Below are 14,124 nucleotides of genomic sequence, written 5' to 3'. Positions count from 1 at the left end.
GTGTAAAGTCAGTCATTACGACGGCATCAAGGCCCGCCAAAATACATTTTAGTCGACTAAATCACCTGTAGATTTAGTCGACTAAAATCTTATGATATTTAGTCGACCAAAAAAATTACTTAATGAAACTTAAAGGAGCATTCAGTGATTTGGGTGATTTGGAAAACCACCCAGTCCGCCCCGGTAACAAAATGTGCACATGCACGCTCTACAGTGGGGGGAAGTGCAACAGGCCAACAGCATGTGCACCAAGGCCCGCCCCCACTCGATCATGATTGGAGGAAGGCCCCACTCATCCTGATTGGATGAAGGTTTTGCCACCCGCCACCAAAACTGAAACTAGGGTTTTTTGACCCCAGGGGCTCACTGGGGACAGGGAGGAACTCCTTATATGGTCAGCACACTCTATAGTAGGGAGGATTATCCAGAAAAAAAGTGATATTTGAATTAAGTGAAATCACTGAATATACCTTTAATGGTTAACGATGGTTGTGTAATTGTGCCGAGCAGGGAGGGAAAAAAATCACACCCGTGTGAAGTGAGGGGCACTCTAATCATCATACATACATTATCTCTTTCTGGCCAATCACAATTTGTGTCCTCACTTTTCCATCTTCGCCTTTTATCCTCAATACGTATCTTGCTCAGCCAATCAAATTATTGCTATGGGGTGCTCAGCCAATCAAATCCTCGCTATGAGGTGCTCAGCCATACCAAATAACTTTGGTATGGCCCCGCCCAGGTGTATGGTATGGCCCCGCCCAGGTGTTACCTGGCCCCGCCCCACCCAGGTGTCACCTGGCCCCGCCCCGCCCAGGTGTCACCTGGCCCCGCCCCGCCCAGGTGCGGCGGCGGTGTCATTTGGGGTGAGGTTGCGGCGGGGGTCGGGGGGGTCGCGGTAGTGGTATCCGTACGGCCGTAGGTGATAGGTCAGGTAGGTCAGCTCGTACATCTCCACGGCCTTGATGTAGTGGAACGACACGGCGAAGTCCGAGCAGCAGCCTGGACCCTGTGGAGCACAGAGGCATGGATGAACTGTAGAGCACAGAGACATGGATGAACTGGGCCCTGTAGAGCACAGAGACATGGATGAACTGGGCCCTGTAGAGCACAGAGACATGGATGAACTGGGCCCTGTAGAGCAAAGAGACATGGATGAACTGGGCCCTGTGGAGCACAGAGACATGGATGAACTGTAGAGCACAGAGGCATGGATGAACTGTAGAGCACAGAGACATGGATGAACTGTAGAGCACAGAGGCATGGATGAACTGGGCCCTGTGGAGCACAGAGACATGGATGAACTGTAGAGCACAGAGGCATGGATGAACTGTAGAGCACAGAGACATGGATGAACTGTAGAGCACAGAGGCATGGATGAACTGGGCCCTGTGGAGCACAGAGACATGGATGAACTGTAGAGCACAGAGGCATGGATGAACTGGGCCCTGTGGAGCACAGAGACATGGATGAACTGTAGAGCACAGAGACATGGATGAACTGTAGAGCACAGAGACATGGATGAACTGGGCCCTGTGGAGCACAGAGACATGGATGAACTGTAGAGCACAGAGACATGGATGAACTGTAGAGCACAGAGACATGGATGAACTGTAGATCACAGAGACACGGATGAACTGTAGAGCACAGATACATGGATGAACTGGACCCTGTAGAACACAGAAACATGGATGAACTGTAGAGCACAGAGACATGGATGAACTGGGCCCTGTAGAGCACAGAGACATGGATGAACTGGGCCCTGTAGAGCACAGAGGCATGGATGAACTGTAGAGCACAGAGACATGGATGAACTGGACCCTGTAGAGCACAAAGGCATGGATGAACTGTAGAGCACAGAGACATGGATGAACTGGGCCCTGTAGAGCAGAGGCATGGATGAACTGTAGAGCACAGAGACATGGATGAACTGGGCCCTGTGGAGCACAGAGACATGGATGAACTGTAGAGCACAGAGACATGGATGAACTGTAGAGCACAGACACATGGATGCACTGTAGAGCACAGAGACATGGATGAACTGTAGAGCACAGAGACATGGATGAACTGGACCCTGTAGAGCACAGAGACATGGATGAACTGTAGAGCACAGAGACATGGATGAACTGGACCCTGTATAGCACAGAGACATGGATGAACTGTAGAGCACAGAGACATGGATGCACTGTAGAGCACAGAGACATGGATGAACTGGACCCTGTAGAGCACAGAGACATGGATGAACTGTAGAGCACAGAGTCATGGATGAACTGGGCCCTGTGGAGCACAGAGACATGGATGCACTGTAGAGCACAGAGACATGGATGAACTGGACCCTGTAGAGCACAGACACATGGATGCACTGTAGAGCACAAAGTCATGGATGAACTGGACCCTGTAGAGCACAGAGACATGGATGCACTGTAGAGCACAGAGTCATGGATGAACTGGGCCCTGTGGAACACATAAATATACAAAACCTTACCTCTATTATGGAGTTACAGAACCTTAGCTCTGTAACAGGATAGTGTTTATATACAGATCGTACCTCTGTAACAGGATAAGAGTTTATATACAGATCGTACCTCTGTAACAGGATAGTGTTTATATACAGATCGTACCTCTGTAACAGGATAGTGTTTATATACAGATCGTACCTCTGTAATGGGATAGTGTTTATATACAGATCGTACCTCTGTAACAGGATAGTGTTTATATACAGATCGTACCTCTGTAACAGGATAGTGTTTATATACAGATCGTACCTCTGTAATGGGATAGTGTTTATATACAGATCGTACCTCTGTAACAGGATAGTGTTTATATACAGATCGTACCTCTGTAACAGGATAGTCTTTATATACAGATCGTACCTCTGTAACAGGATAGTGTGTATATACAGATCGTACCTCTGTAATGGGATAGTGTTTATATACAGATCGTACCTCTGTAACAGGATAGTGTTTATATACAGATCGTACCTCTGTAATGGGATAGTGCTCGTACAACAGGTACCAGGGCGTGTTTCGGGGGTGCTGTCGGACCACGTAGAAGTGAGGAGGGTACGGGTGGAAGGTGTGTCTCCCTCCGAGGTCTCTGGAGTCGACGGGCTGGACCCCCATGGTCTGCATGCAGCGCCCCAGACCCACGTCCTCCACCTCAGTGTCGTGGACGCACTGCCCGCTCTCGAAGCCCGCTGCGGTCAAATGAGACGCGTCGCAGTTCAATTAAAATAACATAGTGTAGCCTCGGCCGGGAGGCGAACCCGGGTTCCCCGTTCCACAGGCTCAGTACGTTACCAGTCGACTGAACATAACTCCTCCCCCTTGGGGCAACAGATGTTACATAACTCCTCCCCCTCGGGGCAACAGCTGTTACATAACTCCTCCCCCTCGGGGCAACAGATGTTACATAACTCCTCCCTCAGGGCAACAGATGTTACATAACTCCTCCCCCTCGAGGCAACAGATGTTACATAACTCCTCCCCATCGAGGCAACATATGTTACATAACTCCTCCCTCGGGGCAACAGATGTTACATAACTCCTCCCCCTCGGGGCAACAGATGTTACATAACTCCTCCCCCTCGGGGCAACAGATGTTACATAACTCCTCCCCCTCGGGGCAACAGATGTTGCATAACTCCTCCCTCGGGGCAACATATGTTACATAACTCCTCCCCCTCGGGGCAACAGATGTTACATAACTCCTCCCTCGGGGCAACAAATGTTACATAACTCCTCCCCCTCGGGGCAACAGATGTTACATAACTCCTCCCCGTCGGGGCAACAGGTGTTACATAACTCCTCCCCCTCGGGGCAACAGATGTTACATAACTCCTCCCCCTCGGGGCAACAGATGTTACATAACTCCTCCCTCGGGGCAACAGATGTTACATAACTCCTCCCCCTCAGGGCAACATATGTTACATAACTCCTCCCCTCAGGGCAACAGATGTTACATAACTCCTCCCCCTCGGGGCAACAGATGTTACATAACTCCTCCCCCTCGGGGCAACAGATGTTACATAACTCCTCCCCCTCGGGGCAACAGATGTTACATAACTCCTCCCTCGGGGCAACATATGTTACATAACTCCTCCCCCTTGGGGCAACAGATGTTACATAACTCCTCCCTCGGGGCAACAAATGTTACATAACTCCTCCCCCTCGGGGCAACAGATGTTACATAACTCCTCCACCTCAGGGCAACATATGTTACATAACTCCTCCCCTCAGGGCAACAGATGTTACATAACTCCTCCCCCTCGGGGCAACATATGTTACATAACTCCTCGGGCCGGGTATCTAATTATTTGTAACTAGACCTGTACGTGCCCGTCGGCCACCGGCCTACTTGAGAACGATGCAACTTGGGAACCTAATAATCCCGTTGTCAACTTGTCATAGCACCCATTTTAACTGTCTGTCTGTCTGTGTCCCACATGGAGATCTCTGTATCTGCCTGTCTGTGTCCCACATGGAGATCTCTGTATCTGCCTGTCTGTGTCCCACATGGAGATCTCTGTATCTGCCTGTCTGTGTCCCACATGGAGATCTCTGTATCTGCCTGTCTGTGTCCCACATGGAGATCTCTGTATCTGCGCACACACACACACACACACACACACACACACACACACACACACACACACAGGATGATGTCGAAAGTGTTGCGACGGCGCCCTCCTACCTACGAACCTCCGCAGGGCCTCCTTGCTGAGGACGTAGCCCGCCCCCCCGCTCATGTATCCCTGCTGGACGAAGGGCGAGTAGTGCCGGCCCAGGTACAGCGGCCTGCCGGGGTCCAGGCCGGACAGCACCAGGCGCAGGTTCTCCGGGACCACGAAGGTGTCGTCGTCAGCCTTCACGTGGAGGAAAGCAAAAAGATGAACAAAAACTACAAAGAAATCTCACCTGAAGAGAATTATTGTGCAAAGACACCAAGTCCTGGTATGTGGTGTGTTTGTGAAACAGTGTACAGTGTACAGTGTACAGTGTACAGTGTGTGTGTACACACACACACAGTACACACACTGTACACACACTGTACACATACACACACACAGTACACACACTGTACACACACTGTACACATACACACACACAGTACACACACTGTACACACACTGTACACACACTGTACACACACTGTACACACACTTTACACATACACACACACACAGTACACACACTGTACACACACTGTACACATACACACACACAGTACACACACTGTACACACACTGTACACATACACACACACAGTACACACACTGTACACACACTGTACACACACTGTACACATACACACACACAGTACACACTGTACACATACACACACACAGTACACACACTGTACACACACTGTACACACACTGTACACATACACACACACAGTACACACACTGTACACACACTGTACACATACACACACACAGTACACACACTGTACACACACTGTACACATACACACACACAGTACACACACTGTACACATACACACACACACAGTACACACACTGTACACATACACACACACAGTACACACACTGTACACACACTGTACACATACACACACACAGTACACACACTGTACACACACTGTACACATACACACACACACAGTACACACACTGTACACACACACTGTACACATACACACACACAGTACACACACAGTACACACTGTACACATACACACACAGTACACACACTGTACACACACACTGTACACATACACACACACACACAGTACACACACTGTACACACACTGTACACATACACACACACAGTACACACACTGTACACATACACACACACACACAGTACACACACTGTACACACACAGTACACACACTGTACACATACACACACACACACAGTACACACACTGTACACACACAGTACACACACTGTACACATACACACACACACACAGTACACACACTGTACACACACAGTACACACACTGTACACACACAGTACACACACTGTACACATACACACACACACACAGTACACACACTGTACACACACAGTACACACACTGTACACATACACACACACACACAGTACACACACTGTACACATACACACACACACACAGTACACACACTGTACACATACACACACACACAGTACACACACTGTACACATACACACACACAGTACACACACTGTACACATACACACACACAGTACACACACTGTACACACACTGTACACATACACACATACAGTTGCTGTCCAGATGGTTCTGGAACACGGTCTTACCTTCAGGAACCAGTCAGCGCTGTCCAGATGGTTCTGGAACACGTTCTTACCTTCAGGAACCAGTCAGCGCTGTCCAGATGGTTCTGGAACACGGTCTTACCTTCAGGAACCAGTCAGCGCTGTCCAGATGGTTCTGGAACACGTGCTGGAAGGCTCCGATGGTCTTGCGGTACAGATGCTCTCGGCCCTCGCTCACGTTCAGGCCCACCGTGGGGAAGTCCGTCTGCTCCGAGCTCATGTACACCACCTAAAATGTAGGTGGTGTTACCTAAATCTGTTCATATCTATGGTGGTACAATATATAAATGCACCATACCTATTCATAATTCATATATATGAATAGAGACGGCACCCGGAGGAAACCCTGAGGAGAAATGGACATAGTGGCCCAATTTGGTATTGCAGCGTGGGCCCAAACACATGAACACGCTGGTCCGTTGACTATCATTGTGCACGTTCACGATGACACGTGGACGCTGTTTCATACGTGAACGCGTGCAATGATAGTCAACGGCAGCGCGTTAATGTGTTTGGGGCAAATCCATCCCAGAATGCACTCTGTTCCTACCCGGAAGGAGGAGGAAAATCGCCTCATGCGCTTTAGAGCAACTTATAGTCAGGTTCCTTATCCTTTGATTTTAATGTTTGTTGGATTTTTTTGAAGAGTTGCAAAACTATATATTTTTGGAAAGGGTATTGTGTAAGGAATCAGAAAATCAATGTTGCCATTTGCCCGGATGTCGGTGGCGGCCATATTGGAATTTACAAAATGGCCACCGTAAAATGTACGTTTTGTAATATCTCAGCCTCTAAATGAGCTAGAACATTGATTTTAACAGCTAAACCTACATTTTCAGCATCAAGGAGTCCAATGGTGGTAGTTATAAAGCTACAAAAAATGTCAACATTAACCCTTAGACTGGGTCCAAAGTGACCTGGTGTGGTTGCAGCTTCACTATGTAATGTTGTTGGATTCTTTATTTTTTTTAAAAGATTTGCATAATTTTTGGAAAGGGTATTGTCTAAGGAATCCGAAAATCAATGTTTGCATTTGCCAGATGTCTGTGGATAGCATATTGGAATTTACAAAATGGCAGCCGTAAAATGTATGTTTTGTAATATATTGGCTTCTGAGATGGAACATTGATTTTAATGGCTAAACCTATATTTTCAGGGTCAAGGAATCTAATGATCCAAGTTATCATTTAATTTACGTAATCCACCATATGGATAAAAAAAATCACACCCGTGTGAACTGAGTGGTGTAAGGTCTTATATAGCCTGATCAGCTGTGTTCTGACGTAATGTCTGACGTAATGAAATCAGCATCAACCAATCAGCATCAACCATGCTAATTTTTTTGCACAGACAGACAGACAGACAGACAGACAGACAGACAGACAGACTAACAAAGCCAGTTGTAGGAGTGGTTTACACCACTCAAAAACAGCACAGCCCAGGCAGTCTGTCAGATACTAACTCTTTAGTTAGTTATTTCTATTGAGAAGATGTCTTTTAACTGTGAACATTGGATGTTTGTGTAACCATCTTAAACATCATGTCCATGTGTAAACATAGACAGTCTCCAGTGGCGTGCACAGACATTTAGAGGGGCAGGTGCTCAAGTTAAAAAAGGGCACCTTGTGCAGCGCGTGGAACCGGCCGGTTGCCTTAATCCATTTTGGGCGGGAACCCCTTTTGGTGTTAGCATTATGTTATGCTTTAGCTATTGAAAAATAGCAGATCTACAAGCTCGTAGCGCGCCACCGAGTGGCGCGCTACGAGCTTGTAGGTCTGCTATTTTTTTTCAAAAGGGCACATTGCCAAAAGGGCAGGGGGTGCTCTAGCACCCCCTAGTGTATATCTGTGCATGCCACTGACAGTCTCTATGCATCATCATCATCATAATCATCATCCTCATCGTTCTGGCACTGGCTGCTGCACTGACACAGTACATACAGTACATACAGTACATACAGTACATACAGTACACACAGTACATACAGTACATACAGTACATACAGTACATACAGTACATACAGGCTAAGTCCTTAGCTTTGCAGGAACATCTGCCAGAACAGTCAGATTTACACTTGCATTGGACCTTCTGAAGAATGGCCTTTGGGGCTGGGAGGACCTCTGTGGTCGTTAGACCTCATCAGCATGCCATCCAAGTGTTTGAAGTACACATTTTCCAGGGGATCCAGCTGTTGATCCTGCAGAGCAATGGCTGCTTGTGCCCATGCCCTTGTTTGGACGTGTACTCTCAAGATGTGCAGCTTCAGAGCTCCAGGTGTTGGAGGGAGCTTGTCACTTTCTGCCCTATGTTTGCAGAACAGATGCATCGCAGTTCAGGGATTGTCTTGATGTTGATACCCTTGGGTGAGTAAGCTGCACATACAGTTCAGGTATTGTCTTGATGTTGATACCCTTGGGTGAGTAAGCTGCAAGGTATTGTCTTGATGTTGATACCCTTGGGTGAGTAAGCTGCAAGGTATTGTCTTGATGTTGATACCCTTGGGTGAGTAAGCTGCAAGGTATTGTCTTGATGTTGATACCCTTGGGTGAGTAAGCTTATTGTCTTGATGTTGATACCCTTGGGTGAGTAAGTTCAGGTATTGTCTTGATGTTGATACCCTTGGGTGAGTAAGCTTATTGTCTTGATGTTGATACCCTTGGGTGAGTAAGTTCAGGTATTGTCTTGATGTTGATACCCTTGGGTGAGTAAGGTAAGGTATTGTCTTGATGTTGATACCCTTGGGTGAGTAAGCTGCACATAAAAGGATCCAGTGAATACATGGAAGGCTGGCAAAGCCTTTGCTCTTTCTTTACCTAGAGTTTGTCACAGTGGTTCAATCTGCACAACACCAGAGGCCATAGAAATGGACATGTTCTTCAGCAAGAGATAATAGTTTGCTGTGAATAAACGTCCGTATCTGGGGAGAAAAATACCAACTGTGCATCAGGTTGGTTTCACTGTGAAGCCAGCACAGCCTGTTGGATCAGCAGATGTCTGCTTCTTCATGGTTATTTTCCTCAAAGACCAGGTCTTTGTTGCTCCTATAGTGTATCCAGAAGCAGACGTGATGATCACCTTGGAGGATCCCCTGCTGTACTGTACAAGTAGATGGATTAACTTGGACTTGTCATCATGGCATGGCAGAATTGTTCCCAACAGTGCCCTTGGTGTCAGAGTGAATTCATAGTTTCCTATGGCTTCTTTCTGGTTGATATCTTGGCTTGAGATGGCCAAGGACCTGTTTGCAAGGCTGATGGTACTTGCCCCATCAGCCTTGCAAACAGGTCCTTGGTCTCCTTCATATCTCTAGAGTACAACAGGTCCTTGGTCTCCTTCATATCTCTAGAGTACAACAGGTCCTTGGTCTCCTTCATATCTCTAGAGTACAACAGGTCCTTGGTCTCCTTCATATCTCTAGAGTACAACAGGTCCTTGGTCTCCTTCATATCTCTAGAGTACAACAGGTCCTTGGTCTCCTTCATATCTCTAGAGTACAACAGGTCCTTGGTCTCCTTCATATCTCTAGAGTACAACAGGTCCTTGGTCTCCTTCATATCTCTAGAGTACAACAGGTCCTTGGTCTCCTTCATATCTCTAGAGTACAACAGGTCCTTGGTCTCCTTCATATCTCTAGAGTACAACAGGTCCTTGGTCTCCTTCATATCTCTAGAGTACAACCGGTCCTTGGTCTCCTTCATATCTCTAGAGTACAACAGGTCCTTGGTCTCCTTCATATCTCTAGAGTACAACAGGTCCTTGGTCTCCTTCATATCTCTAGAGTACAACAGGTCCTTGGTCTCCTTCATATCTCTAGAGTACAACAGGTCCTTGGTCTCCTTCATATCTCTAGAGTACAACCGGTCCTTGGTCTCCTTCATATCTCTAGAGTACAACAGGTCCTTGGTCTCCTTCATATCTCTAGAGTACAACAGGTCCTTGGTCTCCTTCATATCTCTAGAGTACAACAGGTCCTTGGTCTCCTTCATATCTCTAGAGTACAACAGGTCCTTGGTCTCCTTCATATCTCTAGAGTACAACAGGTCCTTGGTCTCCTTCATATCTCTAGAGTACAACAGGTCCTTGGTCTCCTTCATATCTCTAGAGTGCAACAGGGGATCCTCCAAGGTGATCCCTTGTGATCCCACCTGATGCACAGTTGGTATTTTTCTCCCCAAACGGACGTTTATTCACAGCAAACTATGACCTCTTGCTGAAGAACATGTCCATTTGGCCTCTGGTGTTGTGCAGATTGAACCACTGTGACGAGCTCTAGGTAAAGTAAGAGCAAAGGCTTTGCCAGCCTTCCATGTATTCACTGGAGTCGGCAACACAGGGAGGTTCTCCCATATAGGCAAGGCAACCTGGCTGTAGGTCAACCTGGATGAAGCAGATGTGACGGAAGGAATGATATCAACACTGGAGTCCTTGTGTATGTGCAGCTTACTCACTCAAGACAATCCCTGAACTGCGATGCATCTGTTCTGCAAACATAGGGCAGAAAGTGACAAGCGTCCTCCAATACCTGGAGCTCTGAAGCAGAACATCTTGAGAGTCCATGTCCAAACAAGGGCATGAGCACAAGCAGCCATTGCTCTGCAGGATTGATCCCCTGCAAAATGGGTTCTTTAAACACTTGGATGGCATGCTGAAACCAACGACCACAGAGGTCCTCCCAGCCCAAAGGCCATCCTTGAGATGGTCCAATGCAAGTGTAAATCTGACCATTCTTCTGGCAGATGTTCCTGCAAAGCTAAGGACTTGGCCTGTACTGACATTGTCAGTGCAGCAGCCAATGCAGAAAGATGACGATGCACAAAAGTGATGATGATGATGATGATGATGATGATGATGATGATGATGATGATGATGATGATGATGATGATGATGATGATGATGATGATGATGATGATGATGATGATGCATAGAGACTGTCTGTGATTACACATGTCATGATGTTTAAGATGGTTACAAAAACATCCAAAGTTCACAGTTAAAATACACCTTTCAATAAAAACAACTCAGAGTTAGTATCTGACTGACTACCTGGGCTGTGCCGTTTTTTTTACCCATATGGTGGATTACGTATTTCAATGGGATGATACAAAAATGAATAACTTGGACCACTGGATTACTTCACCCTGAAAATATTGGTTTATGCATTAAAATCAATGTTCCATCTTATTTAGAAGCCAAGATAATACAAAACATAAATGTTACTGCTGCCATTTTGTAAATTCCAATATGGCCGCCATATACATATCTGGGCAAATGCAAACATTGATTTTCTGATTCCTTGGCTTAGACAATACCATTTCCAAAAATGTATAGTTATGCAAATCTTTAAAAAATATCCAACAACATTACATAGTGAAGCTGCAACCACACCAGGTCACTTTGGACCCAGTCTAAGGGTTAATGTTGACATTTTTTGTAGCTTTATAACTACCACCATTGGATAACTTGATGCTGAAAATGTTGGTTGAGCAGTTAAAATCAATGTTCTAGCTCATTTAGAGGCTGAGATATTACAAAACATACATTTTTACGGTGGCCATTTTGTAAATTCCAATATGGCCGCTACAGACTGGGCAAATGGCAACATTGATTTTCTGATTCCTTACACAATACCCTTTCCAAAAATGTATAGGTTTACAAACTCTTCAAAATATTCCGACAAAATTGGATAGTGAAACTGACTATTAATGCAAGTGGACGAGTGAACTCGGGTGCCGTCTCTATTCATATATACTCTTAAGCACTGACCGTGCTGCAGCGCCCTCCCCAGGTCACTGACCATGTTACAGCGCCCTCCCCAGGTCACTGACCGTGTTACAGCGCCCTCCCCAGGTCACTGACCGTGCTGCAGCGCCCTCCCCAGGTCACTGACCGTGTTACAGCGCCCTCCCCAGGTCACTGACCGTGCTGCAGCGCCCTCCCCAGGTCACTGACCGTGCTGCAGCGCCCTCCCCAGGTCACTGACCGTGTTACAGCGCCCTCCCCAGGTCACTGACCGTGCTGCAGCGCCCTCCCCAGGTCACTGACCGTGCTGCAGCGCCCTCCCCAGGTCACTGACCGTGTTACAGCGCCCTCCCCAGGTCACTGACCGTGCTGCAGCGCCCTCCCCAGGTCACTGACCGTGCTGCAGCGCCCTCCCCAGGTCACTGACCGTGCTGCAGCGCCCTCCCCAGGTCACTGACCGTGCTGCAGCGCCCTCCCCAGGTCACTGACCGTGTTACAGCGCCCTCCCCAGGTCACTGACCGTGCTGCAGCGCCCTCCCCAGGTCACTGACCGTGTTACAGCGCCCTCCCCAGGTCACTGACCGTGCTGCAGCGCCCTCCCCAGGTCACTGACCGTGCTGCAGCGCCCTCCCCAGGTCACTGACCGTGTTACAGCGCCCTCCCCAGGTCACTGACCGCGTTACAGCGCCCTCCCCAGGTCACTGACCATGTTACAGCGCCCTCCCCAGGTCACTGACCGTGTTACAGCGCCCTCCCCAGGTCACTGACCGTGCTGCAGCGCCCTCCCCAAGTCACTGACCGTGCTGCAGCGCCCTCCCCAGGTCACTGACCGTGTTACAGCGCCCTCCCCAGGTCACTGACCGTGCTGCAGCGCCCTCCCCAGGTCACTGACCGTGTTACAGCGCCCTCCCCAGGTCACTGACCATGTTACAGCGCCCTCCCCGGGTCACTGACCGTGTTACAGCGCCCTCCCCAGGTCACTGACCGTGTTACAGCGCCCTCCCCAGGTCACTGACCGTGTTACAGCGCCCTCCCCAGGTGGCTTTGACGTGTCTGGTTCTGGACTCCAGGTTCCGCGGTCCCGTCATGACCCAGCAGAGGAGGCGGGTGGTGTTGGAGAGGTGGTCCGCAGCGCTGCTGTCAACCTCTAGAGCTGTTGGGAAACATTAAGACTTTAACCCCTTTTGGTGTACAACATTATGTTGTACTTTAGCTATTGAAAAATAGCAGATCTACAAGCTCATAGCGCGGCACCAAGTGCCGCGCTATGAGCTTGTAGGTTTGCTATTTTTGAAAAATCGTGAAAATGTGCCTCAAATCATTGAACATATATTATTACAGAGTGAACATTTTAACTCAAATCTTTGCTTCTGGGGGGTCCCTGGAACCACACATTTTCAGATGGGGGTCGGTGGCCAAATACATATAATTCTAGGGGTCCTTGACATGAAATAGTTTGAGAACCACTGACATTTTTTTTTTTAAATTTCGACGTCGGGCCTAAATGGGTTAACACAGCTGTCCACATCTGGATCTGTTGGAAACATTATAAAACATTCAATGTTTCATGACATCAATTGTCATTTATTTTTATTTTTCGTTTTTCGTTTAGGTTTTTTTTTTACCCGCAAAGAACCTGAACTTTTGAGTTTCTGTGGTGTGGGGTTTTCGCTTTTGTCTGTGAAGCCTTTTGAGCTGCAATGAAAACAGGCAAAACAGTGACATCTGCTGGATGCAAATCCCATCGTCATGTATGGGATTGGGATTTGCAGGCTGTGACATCAAAATCAGAGCACTTATTTGTTCCAGACCACAGAAAATCTACTGAATGTTAAAAGTTCAGGTTCTTTTGGGTGCAATTGAGCTCAGAAAACCTAAACAAAGAAAAAAAAATTACAAAAAACTTTAAAATGTCACAATCACATTAAAGGAGAATTCCATGCTAGAAGGCTTTCTTACCTTTATTTGTAGTTGTTACGTCCCCACCAAAGAGGTCCATGTGTTATTTGTAGTTGTTACGTCCCCACCAAAGAGGTCCAGGTGTTATTTGTAGTTGTTACGTCCCCACCAAAGAGGTCCAGGTGTTATTT

General features: G+C 47.5%; 1 protein-coding gene across 1 annotated transcript; it reads right to left on the bottom strand.

Moving 5' to 3' along the window:
• Window positions 1-820: 820 nt before the first annotated feature.
• On the bottom strand, window positions 821-13,140 carry c1galt1a (core 1 synthase, glycoprotein-N-acetylgalactosamine 3-beta-galactosyltransferase 1a; the record flags this gene model as incomplete). The annotated part of the gene is made up of 5 exons (XM_079530701.1): window positions 13,051-13,140; window positions 6,377-6,523; window positions 4,693-4,864; window positions 2,982-3,196; window positions 821-1,009 (listed from the first exon to the last, which is right to left on the bottom strand). Exons 1-5 carry the CDS (start codon window positions 13,120-13,122, stop codon window positions 821-823), a joined length of 795 nt encoding a protein of 264 aa, XP_079386827.1. The 5' UTR covers window positions 13,123-13,140.
• Window positions 13,141-14,124: the final 984 nt, after the last annotated feature.

This window comes from Electrona antarctica (genome assembly GCF_951216825.1).
Source record: "Electrona antarctica genome assembly, contig: scaffold_61, whole genome shotgun sequence".
Lineage (NCBI taxonomy): Eukaryota > Metazoa > Chordata > Actinopteri > Myctophiformes > Myctophidae > Electrona > Electrona antarctica.
This window is presented reverse-complemented; position numbering and strand designations above follow the sequence as displayed.